At 37.4% G+C, this 22646-nt stretch overlaps 1 protein-coding gene across 2 annotated transcripts in view; it reads left to right on the top strand.

Moving 5' to 3' along the window:
- PHKA2 (phosphorylase kinase regulatory subunit alpha 2) overlaps nt 1-22646 on the top strand; it is a 361986-nt gene that overhangs the window by 95979 nt on the left and 243361 nt on the right. For both annotated transcript variants that reach the window (XM_058186862.1, XM_058186861.1), the window contains 8 exons: nt 757-852; nt 1405-1512; nt 1748-1826; nt 3916-4050; nt 6852-6961; nt 11713-11857; nt 20965-21043; nt 22218-22384. In XM_058186862.1, coding sequence (XP_058042845.1) covers nt 757-852; nt 1405-1512; nt 1748-1826; nt 3916-4050; nt 6852-6961; nt 11713-11857; nt 20965-21043; nt 22218-22384 — 919 coding nt within the window. The remainder of the gene's footprint in view (nt 1-756; nt 853-1404; nt 1513-1747; nt 1827-3915; nt 4051-6851; nt 6962-11712; nt 11858-20964; nt 21044-22217; nt 22385-22646) is intronic.

Here is a 22646-nt window from a genome sequence, read left to right on the forward strand (position 1 = left end):
TTTTCTGGATGAAGGGATAGTAGAAGGATGGGATCTAAATATGTGTGTGTGCATGTGCACGCGTACACACCAGACATACACCATTTCTACCCCACACACCTGCAGTGAGGCCAGGTCTGTTCTTTATGCTGGAAAAGAGTTGATTTAGGTCAGGGGTCTCCCACCGTGTCAACTTTAAGACTTGTGGACTTCAACTCCCAGAATTCTTTAGCCAGCTTTGCTGGCTGAGGGATTCTGGGAGTTGAAGTCCGCAAGTCTTAAAGTTGACATGGTTGGAGACCCCTGATTTAGGTGGTCTAGTCTAAAAAAAAACAAGAGAAATCCTCTGCAAGTAAAAAAATATTAACACATTAGGCAGCAGAAACCTCAGTCTCAACTCTTGCCTTTAGATGCAGCAAGCCTAAATGTCACCACCTTCTTACTCTGAAATGCTTCTTATCTGGTTTTGTTGCAAAGCCAGACCCTTTGCTCTCTTAAATCTGCTCTGTGGCTCAACACTGGTGAGGGCTTGTAATGTCAAAGCAATCTTCTTTGACAACCAACAGGTCAACATTCTCACTATTAGATTGTGCTCAGGAGAATAAGGTAGTTTCTGCACTGTTTATGTCCCCCCCACCTTTTATTTGAACACAGTTCTTTATTTATTGGATTATATATCTGATTATCTCACCATTTTCTTTTCCTTTTGTTCACTTTGTTTCCCTTTGTCTCCTAGAAATTGGAGCCTGCGTTGTAAAAGTCTTTTGTATTTCCCAGGTGCAGGAATACAGAGACGCATTGGAAGGGATCCTTATTAGAAAAAAGAATGGAATTCTTCTGATGCCAGAACTGTATGCAGTTCCTCAAGATAAGGTATCCCTACTAAATTGCCTTAATCTGGGAGAATTCACTTATGACATAAAATGCTCTTCCCTGATTTGTAGATTGGTTATACATAATCTCTCTATAAATCTGAACTTTTGTGCATGTAACAGAGGAAAGCCCCACTGCAGTTTGTGGCTTTGAATAATTTTGCCCTCAAAATAACTGTTTTCCCCCCTGCTGAATATGAGACTGAATATCATATGCTGTCTATAAAATTGGGTGGGTGGGGGAATCTGTGGATAGATTAACTTTTCCATAGATAGACTAATATATTTTACACCTTATACCAAATAACATGTTTCTTTGTTCACTTATTTGAAGCAAAGATTATAGTCTTGAAGAATATTTTAAAAGTACTTGTCAATAGAGTGTTGTGCTGTAAACCTAGTTTTTTACAGGTGTCCAATCAAAAACCTGCTTGCAATTGCCAAATGAACTCTTGCTAAAGGAGAAGAGACTTTCTAGATTTTAGTCACTGAACATCTCAATTTGTGAATAAATTCACATGAATCAGTGCTCATTCACTGTTTGGTTTTCCAGGTGAATGAAGAGTATGAAAGTCCTCACACGGTGGATCGTGTTCCAGCAGGGAAACTTCCTCATCTTTGGGGCCAGTCATTATATATACTTTCTGCCCTCCTAGTAGAGGTAAGTCCTCTTTTATACAATTTGTCTGGGTTTTTTTGTAAAGCTCCTTTTCATTCTATCTGTTTTCAAAAACTTTCTTCCCTCTTTGTCCTTTTTTTTGCCCTCTTTTTAGGCCTATCTGCAAGTGAGCCAAAATAGCAGGCATGACCACAGATTGATATCCCGCCCTTTTCTTCATGCATCTGCCATTTGTTATCACCACTGAAATCTAATTTCTTCCTTCCTTTCATTTTAGGGATTTTTGGCTATGGGTGAAATTGATCCATTAAACAGAAGGTTTTCAACTGCTTTTAAGCCTGATGTGGTTGTTCAAGGTTGGTGATTATCCATGTGAATATCCATTTTGAACTCTGTAGAGAAAGTTGGAGCGGGAAGTGAAATAAATAATAGAAGGCTGTCATTTGAAGTGTTCTAACAGATGTATAGAAAGATAGTGGCTACTAGCAAGACATGTCACTAAGTCTTAGATGGTTGCTGAGATAAGTGCTACTGCAGTTCAGCTATCAAAATGTGTGACAATTATATTTTCCTAATTATCACCCTCCCTGTATTTATTGATTCCTCATGGCATCCACATGTCGGGTTCTTAACTGTTCCTTTTAGTAGATATTTCAGAACATTGTGAGGTAGTTCTCGACTTACGACCACAATTAAACCCAAAATTTATGTTGTTAAGTGAGACATTAAAAGGAATTTTGCCCCATTTAATGAAATTTCTTGCCATAGTTATTAAGTGAATCACTGCAGTTGATAAGTTAGTAACCTGATTGTTAAGCAAATCTGGCTGTCCCATTGACTTTGCTTATCTGAAGATTGCAAAAGGTGATCACATGAACCTGGGATGCTGCAATGGTCTTAAGTATGAAACCTGGATGAGCAGAACTTTTGGATGCCATCACAATTTCTGTCACTCTGTTGAGAAAAATATAGAAAGGAATATGGAATTCTTTCATAGGGACCTAAACCATAGCACTGAATTAAACCATATTTTTAAGGAAATTAATTTTTATCAAATACAAAAAGATATTCTTAAAGAGTCATTGTCAACTTACTTTGATCATGGTTTAAAATGTATTTTTAGCAATCTTATGTCACCTAATTCCAAGAATCACTTCATTGTAGCTCAAATGGTAGTTTAAGTCATTAGTAGAAATAAAGTTTGAAACGCTTTGCTGTTTATTAAATTAAGCTGGGGTCAGAGCTGTTTCTTAGAACTAATTATGAAATTCAGTCACGTTAGGATGTACCTTCCCAAATCCCTGAGACAGCAAATCCATATGTATAGCAATTAATCATAATCATTAATAATATTTAGAATTCAGGTTGAACCTAAATTGTTTAGAAGTGCCTATTATTTAGATCTTTTTTCAAATATTGGGGAAAATATTTAGAAGTCTTTTTATACCATGTCTTTGCTTTATTGACTTTGTAAAGTCAATTCTGGATTGAAGCTGCAGAGAATAAGAACAAAAATGGGTATCAGTCTGATAAAAATAGCCACTAGTTGTAGCTTATTTGGTTATAAAATGGCTTCATAAGAATTCAGAAAAGGCATTTCAGACCTTGTACAAGCTGCTGTTCATTAAAGTAGCCTGAGCTCTCTCAGATTTAGACATGGGATTGAAAGAAGGTATTGCTCCTTTAAAAGTTATTATAGATTTAATGAATGAATTCCTTACAGTAACAGCAGCCACTTATTTTCAAGCTTGTCCAAAAGTCAGGGGAAAAAAATCAGGCTGTTTTGACACATAGCAGAGTCAGGGTTATAGGACCAAGACATAGTCACAACCACCCAGTCACAGATTTTCCTGTTTGTATGTGGATGCAGTGCCAATGCAAAGACAAAAGGAGCAGGGCTTCACTCAGTTGTATAATGGAACTGCCTTCTGGGGAATTTTTAAGCCCACTTCTCCAGATGTTCCTATTGCATACTTTTAAAACCTATGTATTGAAAAATTTTGGAAAAAGTGACGTGTTGTACAGGATTGTGGTTTGTGAAGCCCCTCTCCTTGAAATATTAAAGCAGCTGCATTTTTGGATGCTTAAACAACTTTGGCAAAAATTATCCCTGACTGTCTGTGCCTGCAGGTGTCTATTTGCATTACTGGCTGTGATGCAAATTTACATGCACGTGTAAAGAACCAGAGACAACCTTATAGCAGCTAAAAATAGAGAAGAGGCGCTGTGCCTATTCTACCATGCTTTATAATAAGACCATGCTTAGTACAAACCTAGTAAAGTATTCTAAAAGGCAATCATCTCCATTTATTTGAACTTGTCCAACACTAATTCAGTGAAAGTCTTATTTTTCATTGAAGATCCTCTTTGATTATACTCTATTCACAGAAAAATAAAAATAATTGTCATCCTTGATTGTGGTTCTTCATTTTGTTTTTTGAATAGTAACTGTTCTAGCAGAAACAGATGAAATTAAGAAACTCTTACGACATCATGGAATTAATGTACAAAGCATTGTTGACCTAAATCCCACCAGAGTGCAGCCATCTCGCATTCTGAGTAATCTTTATGCTAAGCTAGGTAAGTGCTATTAAAAAAATAGCTGAGTACTCTTATTGGACTTTTCCAGCATTGCGCCACTGAGACGTTTTTAATAAATTTTAATGAGTGTTTTTCAGTAAGGTATTTAAAAAATACTGGCAGTCAGTATTGGTTTATAAAGCGCAGTTTTCAATGTAAGAACTACAATTGTGTGTTTTTAGGATTCTAAAATCCAATTGTACTCTCATTAAAGCAATTATTGCTTTAATATATGGTGGTGCAGTGATTAGAATGCAGTACTGCAGGCTATTTCTGCTGACTGCAGTTCAGTAGTTTGATTCTCACTGGCTCAAGGTTGACTCAGCCTTCCATCCTTCCGAGGTGGGTATAATGAGGACCCAGATTGTTGGGGGCAATATGCTGACTTTGTAAACCACTTAGAGGGGTCTGTGAAGCACTGTGAAGCAGTATATAAGCCTAAGTGCGATTGCTATTCCCTGTGATAATAAATGTGTTTCTTTTGTATTGTTAAAAAAGCAGGATTCACCCATCATGGTAAGCTATGTTATAGTTTGTCTGATTTTGGATTGGCACCGGTGGTGGGGAAGAGGCAGTCAAACAAGTTTAGAATGATAAAGGAGGCAATGTGGCATGACAATGCAAGGCTCATCTCTTTTCTAGATATAATGTAATGTCTCTTCTGATCCAATACCTGGATGTTCTTTATTATTCTAACAAAAATAGCAACTTCTATGGCTTTTGCTTTATATTTAACAAACTATTAAAGCATTCCATGGTTTAACACAAAAATGATCTTCCTGTAGGGTAGATGTCAAGCACCCTTTTGTGGTTCCCAATGTAATCTTAGAATGTATGGGGACAACATTGGCAGACCGGTTTCTTTTCAGGATTGGAATGTAGTTACGACACAATTGGGTTGCCTTAATTTTTTACCTCTGACAAAAAATTGGCTATTTTGCCCCATACTGACTGGAAGTCTCATGTGCTTTTTCAAAAGTCAAGTGGACTTCATTTTTTTCTTGAGGAAGATGTTTCACTTCTCATCCAAGAAGCTTTTTCAGTTCTGACTGAGAATCTCCATAAACATACTGAGTGATAGTTTACAGTTATATATATAGAGAGAGTTCCTTTTGAGTTAGGAAATATACACTAATTCCATTTCTAATCCCCCCCAGCATTGGCAGCATCTATGCCACCATGGTTGATTTAAAATGATGAACTGTTGGATTGATTAACATCTGCAGAGGAGACTACTAGGAAATTTGAGGGATATATGCTGGGCTGGACAAATACTTCTCTACTGTTGTTGAGAAAACATGTAGTCCTCAATGGAACTACATCCACATGGAGGGAAGTATGCAGTGGAGTACCCCAAGGCTCTGTTTTAGGCCCAGTACTCTTCAACATCTTCATCAATGACTTGGATGAGGGGATAGATGGGGAACTCATCAAATTTGCAGATGACATCAAGCTGGCAGGAATAGCCAACACTCCAGAAGATAGGCTCAAGATACAGAAGGATCTCGACAGACTTGAACATTGGGCGCTAACTAACAAAATGAAATTCAACAGTGAAAAAAGTAAGGTTCTACATTTAGGCAAAAAAACCCCAAAATGCACAGGTACCGTATATGTGGTACCTTGCTTAATAGTAGTAACTGTGAGAGGGATCTCGGAGTCCTAGTGGACAACCATTTAGGTATGAGCCAGCAGTGTGCAGCAGCTGCCAAAAAAGCCAACACAGTTCTGGGCTGCATAAACAGAGGGATAGAATCAAGATCACGTGAAGTGTTTATACCACTTTTTAATGCCTTGGTAAGGCCACACTTGGAATATTGCATTCAGTTTTGGTCGCCGCGATGTAAAAAAGTTGTTGAGACTCTAGAAAGAGTGCAGAGAAGAGCAACAAAGATGATTAGGGGACTGGAGGCTAAAACATATGAAGAACGGTTGCAGGAACTCGGTATGTCTAGTTTAATGAAAAGAAGGACTGGGGGAGACATGATAGCAGTGTTCTAATATCTCAGGGGTTTCCACAAAGAAGAGGGAGTCAAACTATTCTCCAAAGCACCTGAGGATAGAACAAGAAGCAATGGGTGGAACCTAATCAAGGAGAGAAGCAACTTAGAACTAAGGAGAAATTTCCTGACAGAACAATCAATAAATGGAACAACTTGCCTGCAGAAGTTGTGAATGCTCTAACACTGGAAATTTTAAAGAAAATGTTGGATAGCCATTTGTCTGAAATGGTGTAAAGTTTCCTGCCTGGGCAGAGGTTGGACTAGAAGACCTCTAAGGTCCCTTCCAACTCTGTTATTATGTTAAACCATTAGGAGTTGAACTCCAGGTGCCTTTACTATATAATCTCACAATTATTCTATACAATTCAACACTAGGTAATCTCTCGTGGCAGTGTTGATTTCAGTTGATAATTTTGAGCAAATTGGAGAAATTGTAACTCAGTGTTTCTCAATCTTAGCAACTTTAAGATGTGTGGATTTCAGTTCCCTAGCCAACATGCTAAAAGTTTGAGCGTTGGAGCGCAGACAGTTTCAAAGGTTAAGAAACATGACTTCTAAAGTAAACCACAATTAAATTATAGCTTAACATCCATCTTTTTCTAATATATCCCCAGCGGTGAAGGATACAGCCAAACTTGCTTAAAGTACCAGAATATAGAGATGAAACTTAGTTTGAATTGTATAACAATATACAATATACAGAGTCCATGTGTGACAAGAGATGGGCAGTTCTAAAATGTGAATGTGATAAATACAAATAGACACTAAATATTAGCTTTTTTTGTTTGCTTCATTTAGGGCGAAATAAAAACATGAAGCTGAGTGGGAGGCCTTATCGGCATATTGGTGTCCTAGGAACATCCAAATTATATATCATAAGAAACCAAATATTTACTTTTACCCCTCAGGTAATTTTGTAAATATCAATAAGCACATTGGCTCTATCCTATTTCTCTACTCTAGTTGCTTTTGGAACTGATATTACAAAGGTTGAACTGATAAAAATCTTTGTTTAAGCTGTAGAGGAGGACAAAATAGAATTACTGAGAAACTTTTAACTTCCCTTTTATAGAATCCTAGTCTTACCAATGGCACAAACCTAAAGGGAATAATAAATTAATACTACCTAAATTTTGTTGTTTCTTCTTGTGCTGCAGATTAAAAATTAGTGGAAAGTTTGTGAATAAGGCTTAGAAATAGGTAATCCTTTTGATGAATAACTTCAATTTTATTTATTTTACTTTACTGACAAGTGATTCTGGTTTGTACATTAGGTATCAAGCTGTTATCACCATTAACCAAAAAGAATAAAATGCCTGTCCATAATTCGTTTACTATTTTGCCAACTTTTAATGCAAAACTATGGTAAAGATAAAGTAAAGAGTAATAAAATGAACAGAAATAAATAATTTATACTTTGATGTATCCTGTGCCTATATTTTGGCTAATAAATATGGGGAAGTATCAAGAATATTGGCTTCTGTTTGTAATTTATAAATGTTACACTTTATAGATTTTCTATTTAGTATGCTCTAGTACAGTGGTAGTCAACCTGGTCCCTACTGCCCACTAGTGGGCGTTCCAGCTTTCATGGTGGGTGGTAGGGGTTTTGTCTGATACTGAAGCACTTTCTTTTTTTTAATTTAATTGACTTTTTAAAAAAATTTCATAGCATTATTTAAAAACATTTTCATTAGCTTTTCATAACATTCCCTGTGACAATTTAAATTTCTGAAAATATACTATTTGTATCGCCCGCGCATAAGTTTAGTTCGCGTTACATAAGTGAAACTAAATGGCACTACAGTGTGACTGCAAACAAAACAGCCTCGTCCCAGAATAGCTCGCGCATCTCCCCCCACACCACCCAGCTGTAACAGACAAGCAGAGCTGGTAGCCGGCATCCCCCCACAGCCCAATCCACGATGCGTGACAGGCATGCACGGAGGATGATACACGGTGCATTACTGTGGAACTAGTGGGCAGTTAGAAAATTTTACTACTAAGACAGATACAAAAGTGGGCAGTAGGTATAAAAAGGTTGACTACCCCTGCTCTAGTACAACCTTGCCAATTATTTAAAGTTTTATGATCATCTTAGAAATTTCATAAATTGGTTTACTTAAAACTAATACAACCATCAATACACTAGGCTGAGACAGATAATCCCACCAAGTTCAGGTAATGTGGGCATACTTCATGTAATCTTGTACTTTATTTCTGGCTCTTAAGTATCTAAAGATCATTGTTCTGAAATTATTTATTTATATTTATATTTCAGGCCATTTTAGAGATTATTTTAAATTGAGAAGGTAATGGTTTGTATAATAGGTAACTCCTAGTTCCATTCCTGATATTCTTTTTTTTTTAATCTAAAAAAGGTTTTTTATTTCCATTTTCCAACATCATATTAATGTACAATTGGTTATCCGTCATTGATCATTAATTTTTATTTATTACTAAATCGGGCCTGCCCGACTGCCACTTCCTTTCTTCAACTACCTTCTGCTACTTTTTCCTTCCTTCATCTCCTTCACTTTACTACTTCCTCTCCTCCTTGTCAGCTCCTCTCTACTTCCACCCTTTCTACGTTCTTATTCCCCAACTCCTTCTCACGTCTTCCCTACCTTTCTTCCCTCTTCTACTCCTCTCTCCCCCTTCTGAAATGGCAGTTGAGCAGCCCCAATCTCATTTCAAATTATAATTTCATATCATCAATCGTTACTGTACATTGATAACTATGCCATATGTCATTTCCACCCCTCTCCCCCTCCCTCCCCCCTTCCCCCCCCCCGGACTTCCCAGAGCAAATACCGGGTGTTATAACCAACAATCACAAGCTAAAATATACTAAATATACCTAAACTCCCACCCCTCTCTAAAACTTTAAATCCCCTTACAATAAAAGTGAAAAGATAAGAAAGAATAACAACAACAAAAAAGAACAATACAAGTGCAGTCTTCCCTCCATATATTACTTCTTCTTATAGTCCATTTTTAAAATTAGTCCATCTTCTCAAATTCAAATTTTCTCCACTTATATTTCTTCAAATTTCATAAGTCCATTTCTTAAATTATAGTCCATCTTCTCGAACTCAAATATTCATCACATATATTTCTTCAATTGTCATTAAGTTTACTGTCCAATCTTCAAATATTACTCCATCAATCAAATATCATTACGAATAAAGTCTCTCAGATACAATATTTACTTAACTTCATAACTTTTGCTATCTATAAATTTATATCCAAAGCATATCAATTAAAACAAATGATCATTTAAATTAATCCAAAATATAACAATAAACAATTAACATCATTATAACCACAACATTATCTAAATTCATAAATTTTTATTTCCATCCTTCAAAATTAAATAATATCTTCCCATAGGTTTATACCTTACATAAAACAAATAACAAAAATCCTATAATTTATATCCTAAACAAATCAATTCTAAAAATTAACCATAATCATCATATTCACATCTTAAACATTCCTCCCCTCTCCTATTCTATTTTCAATCATCTCCAGACCAGTTAATTTAGCATCTAACAACAAAGAATTCCCAATCTTTAAAACATTAGTGTAAAAATTTCTTGCTTTCATAACTATATTAAGAAAATACTTTCTACCTTTAAAATTTACTGACAAACCCATTGGAACTTCCCATCTATTTGATGTTTCTTAAACTCATCCACTAAAAAAGCAAATTCTCTTCTCTTTCTTAACATTTTAGGAGGAATTTCCTTCATCATTTTTATATCTTGAAATTCTTTCAATATTAATCTCAAAGTCTTCTGGTTCCACATCCTTTATCTGAGCAAAAGCTTGCATAAAAATCTCTTTTAAATTTTCCTTCCTACCTTCCTTCAACCCCCTCACCCTTATAGCATATTCCATTAATCTATATTGTAATATTACTCTTTCTTCATCTGCCCTATCTACCTTAACCTGTATATCTTCTATCTTATTATCTAGATTCCAGTTGTTTTGATCCTTTTGAATTTCCTCTATTTTCCTTTGCAACTCTAAATTAACTTTATTAAGTTCTTCCAAACTATCCTCCATCTGAATACAAGACCTTAATATTTGCAAAATTACCATTTTCATTTCCCTCTTCTGCTCTTCCACCATTTCCTTAAAATCCAACATCTCTTTCTCCATTTCATCAAATTTTTGATTTATTTCTGAAAAATGAGCCTCCAGAAACGCTTGTAAAAAATTCCTTAATTCCTCTTTAATATCTTCTTTTAATTTTCATATCTGAACTGAAGAAATTTCAAAGTTTTTAGTAGCTTTTGGTATTATTTGCTTAAAAGCCATTTTTAAAATATATAACCTACCCAATAGCAAAAAAGAAAAAAGAAGAGGACAAAAAAGAGTTTAAAAGGGAAAATTCAAAAGGCTTTTCTTCTAAATCACTATAATTCCAACAAAAGAAGAAAAAATATAAATCATAACATTCTCATTTCTTCCATTTAATCAGAATCTTCTCGTATATCTTCTGGTTCCACACTGGCTGTTAATAAGCATTTCCTTAACTTTCGTTTCCAATACACAAATTGCCATTTGCTTGCATTCCACAAAATGCCATTTGCCTTCTTCTCTCCTATCTTCACAACAAATGTATCCTCTATTAGGGACTTACAGTCTTCTTGCAAACAAATGCTAGAACTCCAGTTTCTGCTCTATCCGCGTTACAATCCATCACAAATCCATTTCTGTCACGGAGATTGGACGCTACGTTTTTTTCTGCCAAAAATAAGATGTCCACCGGGTCCGGAGCTTCTTTCAGGCTTTGGAAGGAGCACTCCCCTCAACCCTCCAGAAATTTTTCTGGGGCTTCTCCGGGGGGCTCAACTTCAGCCCGAATGCTCATCTTTCCCTCTTTGCCCGAGGGAGAGTTTTTCAAGCCGCCAGACAGCTGATTTACGCTGTCCTGGTGGCTCTACGGACTCACAGGGTTAGCGGTCTGAAAAAGACCGCCATCAACGAAGCGGAGCCAACCGGAAGTCCCCCATTACTGATATTCTTAAACCCTTATGAACATGAGTGGCCCTCAAAACTAAACTGATAGTTTTGGAATCATGCCTTCCAGCTTCTAGTATCCCACCAGAAGTAGTGCATATGTATCGCTCAAACGTTTCTCCGTCTTCATTTAAGATTTACTTAGAAGTAGGAAGATTTTGAGGGATTTTGGTCCCAAATTCTAATCCTTGTAGATTTACTATTAGACTATAATCCAAATGTTGATTTTACAGAATAACATAATTGGAAGGGACCTTGAAGATCTTCTAGTCCAATTACTGATCCTATTGTTGTGGTAACTAGTATCAAAATCATCTTCAGGAGAATTCCATATAAAAGGCAGTGGACCAATTGTGAAGTTATCAAACATCAAATGCTTATAATTAGGCCATTGATGTTTAACTAAAGCATTCCAGTCTGAATTGATGAAAGCTGTTGCGAGGCCATACATATTATAGCTGTCAAAGTTACTGTTGAGAAGGGATTTCCTAAACTAGTCATATAAGTCTGATGCTAATATATACTCTGTCCGGCAGTGTTGGAGTAGTAATCCAACACATCTGGAAGACATCAGATTTGGGATTCCAACTGTAAATGCATAATACTTTTAATTTGAATTTCCTTGTAGTTTACGGATCAGCATCACTTCTACTTGGCTTTAGACAATCGGATGATTGTGGAGATGCTACGAACCGAGTTGGCTTATCTAACTTCCTGTTGGCGAATGACTGGAAGACCAACTCTTACTTTCCCAATCACTAGTACAATGCTTGGTCAGTAAGAAAACTTATTTGGTATTTTTATAAACATTTAAACTCATATCATATCTAATATTAGCATTTTGATTTCAAGTGCCCTACTTGATATCCACAGGAAGACACAAAGTAATGAATTATTATTTATTTATTTATTTTATTTGTCACAACAGTATATATAAGCATAAGCATGAAATAACTATACGATATATAAGCATAAATATAATCATAAGTATGTAATAACTATATGAAATTGGATACAATCAAAGGAAACATTAGGACAGGAATGGTAGGCACGTTGGTGCTCTTATGCACGTCCCTTACATTCCCTCTTGGGAATGGGGTGAGGTCAATAGTAGATAGTTTTTGGTTAAAGCTTTGGGGATTTTGGGAAGAGACCACAGAGTCTGGTAGTGCATTCCAGGCATTAACAACTCTGTTTCTGAAGTCATATTTTCTGCAATCAAGATTGGAGCAGTTCACATTAAGCTTAAATCTATTGTGTGCTCGTATATTGTTGTGATTGAAGCTGAAGTAGTCTTCAACAGGAAGGATATTGTAACAGATGATTCTATGAGTTAAACTCAGGTCGTGTCGAAGGTAGCGGAGTTCTAAATTTTCTAAACCCAGGATTTCAAGTCTGATGGCATAAGGTATTTTGTTGTAATCAGAGGAGTGGAGAACTCTTCTTGTAAAATATTTCTGGACTCGCTCAATTGTATTAATGTCCGAAATGAGGTATGGGTTCCAGACAGGCAAGCTGTATTCAAGAATTGGTATAGCAAATGTTTTATATGCTCTGGTTAGTAGTGTAGTGTTTCTGGAGAAGAAGCTACGTAAGATTAAGTTTACAACTCTTAAAGCCTTTTTTGTGATGTAGTTGCAGTGGGCTTTGGCACTTAGATCATTTGATATGAAAACTCCAAGGTCTTTAACGGGGTGGGGGTCATCTACAAGGTAATGTCCATCGAGCTTGTATTTAGTGTTCAGATACTTTTTTCCAATGTGTAAGACAGAGCATTTGCTGGTTAAGATTTGGAGTTCCCAAGTTTTTGACCATTCCGACACAAAGTCAAGGTCTTTTTGAAGGGTAGCTGTATTGTTGGTAGTGTTGAATAGTTTAACATCATCAGCAAAGAGAACACAATTACTTATAATATGGTCACAGAGATCATTAATGTATAATATGAAGAGTGTTGGTCCAAGAATGCTGCCTTGGGGAACGCCGCTATTGACAGGAACAGAACATTTCCAAATTATCTTTGGAAATGTTGGTTTACTATTGAAAATAAATTCAGTTTTGTTAAGGGTTGCTATTAGCCTGGCTTTCTTAAGAAGAAACAGTTTAAAATAATAGAATTCACAGAAATAAAATACTCATTGCCAATAATTTAGCATAATCCTGTGTAAAGTGACATTGTCTCCTTGACAAAGGACTGGGAAAACAGGATTTTCTTCATCAAAGCAAATAGTCAATATGATTTGCTTTAATAAAGGACTTTGTTGCCTTAAAATATTCTCTTATCTCTGGTACTGGAAAAGTTTGGAAAAGGATTTGCACATTTACTGATTTCACAACAAAGCATATTTGGATTTCGACAAGGCTAGAGGAGAGAGCTGAAGGTTTTTTCAGCTGCACTGACTGAAGCCAGATTAAAACTCTGTTGTGTGCTGGAGGAAAATGTAAGAAGAATTGCTAATCTCCCAGCATGTCCTTTAATGTTCTCCAGCAGTGCTCATCAAAGCCAGATGAGGCTCTTATACAGATCATGTGCATATGCAAAAACCTCCCTTGGTTTTCCCAAGAAGACTTCTCAATGCTTTGAAGGATGCTTTGTTTTAACTAAGATACCAGGACAAAGATATTCCTTCACAGCACCATATCCTTATTCCTAAGAGCAAAGGGAAATTGTCATATTGCTTTAGTTTGCAGACCCTGTTCAGCATCTTTGGCGTTTTGGAAAGACAGCATATTTCACAAGATAATTTAATACATGCTATGTGAAGAAATATTTATCTTTTAAATCATCTACTAGTCATTTTCATTGGACAGCTTCTAGTTCCAGTATTATGAGTGATATAGAAAAATGTCACAATTTTCTTATAATATAAGGAGATATTATAAAGGAGATAAGTGTCTTTTCTTTAAACTAAGCAGTCCCAGCTGCTGCATCCTGTCCTTATACTATTTATCGGCGCCCTGATTATCTTGGTTGCCTTCTGCATCTTTTCCAGTTCCACAATATTCCTTTTGATAACCAGAAACACATTATCAGATGTCTGGTGGCACTATTTCCAATTAACACACTTTATTAAAAGTTATAAGCTTTTATGACTATAGGTCATTTCTGTAGCTCATGAAAGTTGTGGCTTTTAATAAAATTTATTTGTTGGAAAGGTGTTGCCAGATTCCTGATTATCTTGATACCATAGACTAATATGGCTAGCCTCCTATAATTTCAGAAACATATATGGTATGATATTTATATATGGTCATTATAATACCTGTTGAGTTAGTTTTTTATCCCTTTTTGAATGACCAAACTATCTACCATAAACATCTCAACAAACAATCAAGTACCCAACATCCAAACACTCACCTCACAAAACATCCATCCACCCATCCAACCACCTATACAACCACCTGTTGTACTCAACCCCCAACCAACTAACTCCAAAACTAGGTATGCATGGCCCTTACCACTTCAACACCAATCACTACAGATCTCAAATGCAAACTGATAAATGCAAGAAGCATTGTTAACAAGTTACCTGAATTTATCCTCTTGTTAAACAGTGGTATATTTGATATCATATTTGTTTGTGAAACATGGCTGAATTTTATTTATTTTATTTATTTATTTATTTTATTTTGTTACAACAATATATGTAGGTATCATACAAAAAGATTATATAGTATGTAAACACATATGTGAGTAAATATAAGGAGGTATAAGCATATATATAGGAAGAAGAAAAGAAAAAAACCAATAGGACAGGAACGGTAGGCACGTTTGTGCGCTTATGCACGCCCCTTATGGACCTCTTAGGAATGGGGTGAGGTCAATAGTAGAAAGTTTTTGGATAAAACTTTTAGGATTATGGGAAGAGACCACAGAGTCAGGTAAAGTATTCCAAGCACTGATGATTCTGTTACGGAAATCATATTTTCTGCAATCTAGATTAAAGCGGTTGACATTAAATTTAAATCTATTAGTTGCTCTAGTATTATTGCAATTAAAGCTGAAGTAGTCTTTAACAGGAAGGAAATTACAATAGATGATTCTATGAGTTAAACTTAGGTCTTGTCGAAGGCGACGGAGTTCCAAGTTTTCTAAGCCTAGGATTTCAAGTCTGGTGGGATAGGGTATTTTATTGTTTTCAGAGGAATGGAGAACTCTTCTTGTAAAATATTTCTGGACACGTTCAATTGTATTGATGTCAGAGATGTGGTGAGGGTTCCAAACAGGCGAGCTGTATTCTAGAATTGGTCTAGCAAATGTTTTATATGCTCTGGTTAGTAGTGTGGTGTTTTTGGAAAAGAAGCTATGCAAAATTAGGTTTACAACTCTTAGAGCTTTTTTTGCTATGTAGTTTCAGTGGGCTCCATTGTCTCAAACAAAGACTATCAAGTTTATCGATCAGATCATGAAAACCAAAGAGGTGGTGGAGTGGCTATCTTTTACAAAAAGTCACCGAATCTAAAAAATATCCAAGTTGCACATAAACTTTCTCTTCCCGAAACTATTGTATGCGACCTATCCCTAACACCACTCTTCGATTCTTACTATGCTACAAAGCCCCTGACTATGACATTACTCATGCAAATATGCTAACCACACTGCTAACATGGGCTACCTCTTGTCCATATCTTCCTGGGTGACCTAAATCTACCTCTCATTAACTGGATAACTAATGAATGTACAACTGATCCAATCCATACTACACTATACAACGCTGTTACAAACCTAGGTCTTGAACAACTTGTAACTAACAATACAAGACTCAACAATTGCCTTGACCTCATCTTCTGCAACAACTCAAACTCAATTTATGGACTACAAATTAAAGAACCTTTTTCCAACAGTGACCACTGCATGATTGATTTTCGTCTCAATATACATCCTTACTTAAATCGTCATAACAATAGTATTCCCAACTACAACTTCAAAAAAGCCAACTACAACCTTATAAACAATGATCTTTCATTTCTGGACTGGCAAAATCTGTTCGCAATCTGTATAACCGCTGAAGACTACTATAGAGTTTTCCTACTTGAAATCAATAGAGTCATTAAACTATATGTACCACAAACGACCACCATGATCAGGAAAAGCAAACTACCCATATCAATAAAAAAGCTTCAATCAAAAAAAAATCCCTCTGGAAAAGAAACAAAAAAGGCTATATAGCAAATTTCAAAAACCGCTACAGAAATATATGCAATCAAATAAAAACTGAATGCACAAATTACCACACCAAGCAAGAAGGGGACCTTCTGCGCACACATTCCAATCGCGCCTTTAATAATTTTGTTAACAATAAACTTAAAGACTCAAGATCCATCCCTCCACTAAAAGATTCTAACAGCAAAGAATGCATTGACGAAACAGTAAAAGCAAACCTCTTCAACATTTTCTTTGTCTCAGTTTTTGTTAACAGCGATGACACATATCCGACATTCCACAAATGTACCAGCAATGAGTATGATGACTTAACTCATATAGATTTCACAGAAGATAATGTTGGAAAAGCTCTTCATAACTTGAAACCATCGCTATCTATTGGACCTGATGGATTATGTGCATACTTCTTAAAAAAACTTTCCACTAATATAGCAGAACCCCTAACCATAATCTTTGATAAAGCTTTCATAACCAGTTCCCTTCCCAAACTTTGGTCACTAGCCACAGTCATCCCAATCTTCAAAAAAGGAGACCCCAGCTTAGTCAAAAATTACAAACCAATCTCTCTGTGCTGTGTCACCTGCAAAGTCATGGAATCAATCATCAACCAATCCATTACCTCACATTTAGAAACTAACAACCTACTCTCCAATAAACAATTTGGTTTCAGGAAAAAATTATCATGCAACTCACAACTTCTCCACTGTAAAAACATATGGACTACAAATCTTGATCAAGGCAAAACAATAGATGCAATCTACATAGACTTCTGCAAAGCTTTTGACTCAGTAGTACACGATAAACTTCTCCTAAAATTAAAATCCTATGGCATTTCAGGACCCCTTCACAAATGGATATCTGCTTTTCTGTCTAACAGACAACAAGTGGTCAAAATTGGTAATGCTCTATCTAATCCTGTTCCTGTCAAAAGTGGTGTTCCTCAAGGCAGCATCCTTGGACCAACACTCTTCATACTGTACATTAATGATCTTTGTGACCATATCTCAAGTAATTGTGTTCTCGTTGCTGACGATGTCAAACTATTTAACACCACAGACAATCTATCATTCAAAAAGACCTTTATCATCTAACCGCTTGGTCTAAAACTTGGCAACTCTAAATCTCAACCAGCAAATGCTCAGTCTTACATATTGGAAAAAAGAACCCAAACACTAAGTACATACTTGATGGACATTACCTTACAGATGACCCCCATCCCGTTAAAGACCTTGGAGTTTTCATGTCAAATGATCTAAGTGCCAAAGCCCACTGCAACTACATAGCAAAAAAGGCTCTAAGAGTTGTTAACCTAATCTTACGTAGCTTCTTTTCCAAAAACACTACACTACTAACCAGAGCATATAAAACATTTGCTAGACCAATTCTAGAATACAGCTCGCCTGTTTGGAACCCTCACCATATCTCTGACATCGATACAATTGAATGTGTCCAGAAATATTTTACAAGAAGAATTCTCCGTTCCTCTGAAAACAACAAAATACCTTATCCCACCAGACTTGAAATCCTAGGCTTAGAAAACTTGGAACTCCGTCGCCTTCGACAAGACCTAAGTTTAACTCATAGAATCATCTATTGTAATGTCCTTCCTGTTAAAGACTACTTCAGCTTTAATTGCAATAATACCAGAGCAACCAATAGATTTAAACTTAATGTTAGCCGCTTTAATCTAGATTGCAGAAAATAGGACTTCTGTAATAGAATCATCAGTGCTTGGAATACTTTACCTGACTCTGTGGTCTCTTCCCATAATCCTAAAAGCTTTAACCAAAAACTTTCTACTATTGACCTCACCCCTTTCCTAAGAGGGGGTGAGGTCAAGGGGGTAAGGGGCGTGCATAAGAGCACAAACGTGCCTACCATTCCTGTCATATTGTTTTTCTTTTCTTCTTCATATATATATATATATATGTATGTATGTATGTATGTATGTATGTATATATATATATATATATATATATATATATATATATATATATACACATACATACATATATATATTTGTTTTCTGAGGTTTTCGCGGGTGTTTGTATGTAGGTCTTTGGTTAATCGGGTTTTCTCCCACGTAAAATTGGAAGTGTCTTGGCGACGTCACCAATCACCAGATGTCACCTGATGTCACCACCACACATCCACCCAGAAAGCAGAACCAAACCCACACTGATCAGGAAGCACGACCAAGGAACAGAAGCCAGACCGCAGCTGCAACATTAGCCATTTCAAACCCCTCCAATCCATACATTCAGCAGACTGACACCAACTATGAAGATGTAGCATGACCACGAACACGAAGCCAAACAGCAGCAGTGCAGCTCACCAGCTCAAATCCCCCTGCAACTCAGACTAATTTGAGCACAACCAAGCCCCCACCCAAACAGGACACACCCCCAGCCAATCAGAGCACAAAAAAACCCCCATCCAATCAGAGCACAGCCAAGCTCCCACCCAATCAGTTCAAACCCCCACTAGCAGTTAAAAAGGAAGAAACAGCTGCAATCACACATTGCTCCCAGAAGCACGAAGCTGAAGCCTGAAGATGACGAATGAGACTTCGTCAAAATGTCGCCAAGACACTTCCAATTTTACGGAGAAAACCCGAATAACCAAAGACCTACAGATAGATAGATATATATACATACATATACATATACATATACATATACATATACATATACATATACATATACATATATATATATATATATATATATATATATATATATATATATATATATATAAAATTTATTTATTTATTTATAATTGAATTTGTATACTGCCCTTCTCCCGAAGGACTCAAGGCGGTTAACAGCCAGTTTAAAAAACACAATAAATACAAATTAAAAACACAATAAAATTAATATAATTTGTGGCCAAAATACTAAAAAACTAACAATAATAATAAAAGTAAAACCCCATTAAAAACTGCATTTTTAGGCTAGCCCTGCTCGATGGAATAAAAGAGTCTTCAGCTCACAGCGGAAGGTCCGAAGGTCGGGGAGTTGGCAAAGCCCCGGAGGCAACTCATTCCAGAGGGCAGGAGCCCCCACAGAGAAGGCCCTCCCCCTGGGGGCCGCCAGTCGACATTGTTTAACTGATGGTACCCCGAGGAGGCCCTCCCTGTGGGAGCGCACAGGTCGATGGGAGGCTGTTGGTGGCAGTAGGCGGTCCCATAAATAGCCTGGTCCTAAGCCATGGAGCGCTTTAAAGGTGGCAACCAACACCTTGAATTGCACCCGAAAGACCACTGTAAGCCAGTGCAGTCCGCGCAGGAGAAGTGTTACATGGGAGCCACGAGGTGCTCCCTCTATGACCCGCGCGGCCGCATTCTGGACCAGTTTGATCTTCCGGGTGCTCTTCAAGGGGAGCCCCATGTAGAGAGCATTGCAGTAGTTCAGGCGGGATGTAATGAGGGCATGAGTGACTGTGCAAAGGGAAACCCGGTCTAGTAAGGGACGCAACTGGTGAATCAGGCGAACCTGATAAAAAGCCCCCCTGGCGACGGCCGTCAAATGGTCTTCTAGAGACAGCCATGCATCCAGGGGGACGCCTAAATTGCGAACCCTCTCCGTGGGGACCAACGACTCGCCCCCCCCCAACAGTCAGCAATGGAGTAAACTGGCTGTACCGGGAAGCCGGCATCCACAGCCACTTGTTCTTGGAGGGGTTGAGCCGAAGCCTGTTTCTCCCCATCCAGACCCGTACGGCTTCCAGACACCAGGACATCACTTCGATGGACTCGTTGGGGTGGTCTGAGGTGGAAATGTATAGCTGGGTGTCATGCTTATACCTCCTAATACCGTATATACTCGAATATAAGCCGATCCGAGTATAAGCCGAGGTCCCCAATTTTACCCCAAAAAACTGGGGTAAACTGGGGACTCGAGTATAAGCCGAGGGTGGGAAATGAGGCAGCTACCGGTCGGGGAAACCCTCCCTCCCTCAGCCGAGAAGGCTGGCGGCTCCCCCGCCCCGCCCTCTCACTGCACCGGCAGGGCTTCCCCGCGCTAATGCAAAAGCCCGCCAAGTTTGCGCCATCCGGTATAATGTGAAAAAAAGAAGAAAAAAAAACTCGAGTATAAGCCGTATATACTCGAGTATAAGCCGAGGGGATGTTTTTCAGCACAAAAAACGTGCTGAAAAACTCGGCTTATACTCGAGTATATACGGTATTTACTCATATATATGTTTATATACTATATAATTTTTTTTGTATGACACTTATATATATTGTTGTGACTAAATAAATAAATAAATAAATAAAATAAACTGAGAATATGCAGTATAGGATTTGAATAATTTTTGCAGTGACTTATGACATACATGACAGTTTCTCCTCCCACTCTTGGGAAAACTCATAGTACAAATGAACTCAACCTTTCAGACCTCATGCTTAACATATCTATATATGTACATCTACATCTACATCTATCTATCTATCTATCTATCTATCTATCTATCTATCTATCTATCTATCTATCTATCTATCTAATATGTATGATGAATAAAATTGCTTACAAATGGCATATTGCTGCTTTTCTTCATCTGTGAAGGGAAGACTCAAAATAATAGACAATATAGGTTAGATGTTCCTTAAACCAAAATTTTTCATACTGGATTTTCTTTTTAAGTGAATCATAAGTGAAAGATATTTCTCCAAAATATGTGTAAGTCTGTGTTGGTTTGTTGGTTTATTTATTTTAGTTGATGATGGGACTGATATTGATTCTGCAATTCTTGCCACCATAAGAAAGCTTGGAGATGGATATTTTGGAGGAGCAAGGTGAGCATTATGTGCATTACAAATAGTTGAGACATTTCCTTTTTCCTATTTTTGATTATTGGGTAAAACTTTTCCACCTAATGTTTTTTTCTGATTGGATGTTACCATACAATTTGTGTAAGTGTTGGATTGTTCGTATTTACATTTGCTACTTTAGTATTCAGTATATTCAGGGGTGGGATTTAAAAATTTTAGCAACTGGTTCTCTGCCCGGTTGCTGGGTGTTCATGGCCATGGTGGTCATGGCCTATTCGGCCTCTTGTAGCATGGCGGGGGTCATTTTCGCCCTCCCCAGGCTCCAGAGGCTTTCCTTGAGCTTCTGGGAATGTGAAAGCGGCCTCCCCCGGACTTCAGAGGCCCTCCAGAGGCCGGAAACAGGGCTGTTTTGGGACTTTCGGAGCTTCTGGGAGGCCCTTTTTTGCCATTCCCAGGCTCCAGAGCCTCTGTTTAAGCCTCCAGGAGGGCGAAAACGGCCTTCCCTGAGCTCCAGAGGTCCTCCGGAGGCAAGAAGTGGGCCTGTTTCCAGACTTCTGGAACAACCCATTTTTCGCCTTCCCAGAGCCTCCGCACAAGGCGCTACACTTACCTGGCATCCAAAACGGGCCATGTGGAGACCCCTGGGAGGAGAGGTGGGGCCAGGAAGTCCTTGTAACTACCAGTTCGGCAACCCAGATATAAAATTAGCATCCAGTTCACCTGAATCGGTCCAAACCAGCTGAATCCCACCCCGAGTATATTTTAAAATTCTTTTTAAGTTTCAGAAATTCAGTATAAAAGAGGTTAATGAATAAATTAGGCTTCAGGTCTGATATGAAGTTTGGAAGTATAAGTTAATGCAATGTCACAAGTTAGATTACTCTACAAAGGGCAAAAAGAAGATGCGATGATGATGGGCATCTTTATTTTCCATCTGGCTATGGAACAGTATATCTTAATGATTGTTTATCTATCATGATATTATGTGATTACTTGCGAAAATCCCATTTATTTATCAATTGTTGAACAGTGTGGTACTTAGGAATCCCTTTTCAACAGTATGCATATGTGTATATATGTGTGTACCTGCATGTGTCTCTGTGTTTGTAAGTGTGTACAGAGGGGTGTGTGTGTGTGTGTGTGTGTGTGTGTGTGTGTGTAACAAATATGTGTTCTTCCTCTTCAATTCCTTTTCCAGAGTGAAGTTGGGCAAACTTTCGGACTTTCTGACCACTTCATTCTATACAAACCTAAGCTTCTTGGATCCTGATTGTGACAGCAAGCTGTTTGATGATGAGAGTGAAGGCTATTCTAGCCCTGAAAGTGGCTATGAACTAGAAGATTATACAGACTTCTGTGATAAGGGTAATGATGCATTTTCATTTTATTTGAGCAGTATATCTATGTATAGAAATTGCAAATAGTAACCAAGAGCAATTTTGGTCACATCTGATGAACACACCTTTCTGGATATGTAGTCACAGTAATCATGCCTTAGTGAGTATTGTAACATGCTCTAAATTGAGATTATGAATGTTCAGGAGCTATAGTAAATACAAAATGCATACACTGGATTTCTGATATGAGTTTGTTGACTATATTATGTTAATAAACTCAATTTATTTCT

Source organism: Ahaetulla prasina, chromosome 5 (genome assembly GCF_028640845.1).
Source record: "Ahaetulla prasina isolate Xishuangbanna chromosome 5, ASM2864084v1, whole genome shotgun sequence".
Classification (NCBI taxonomy): Eukaryota; Metazoa; Chordata; class Lepidosauria; order Squamata; family Colubridae; genus Ahaetulla; species Ahaetulla prasina.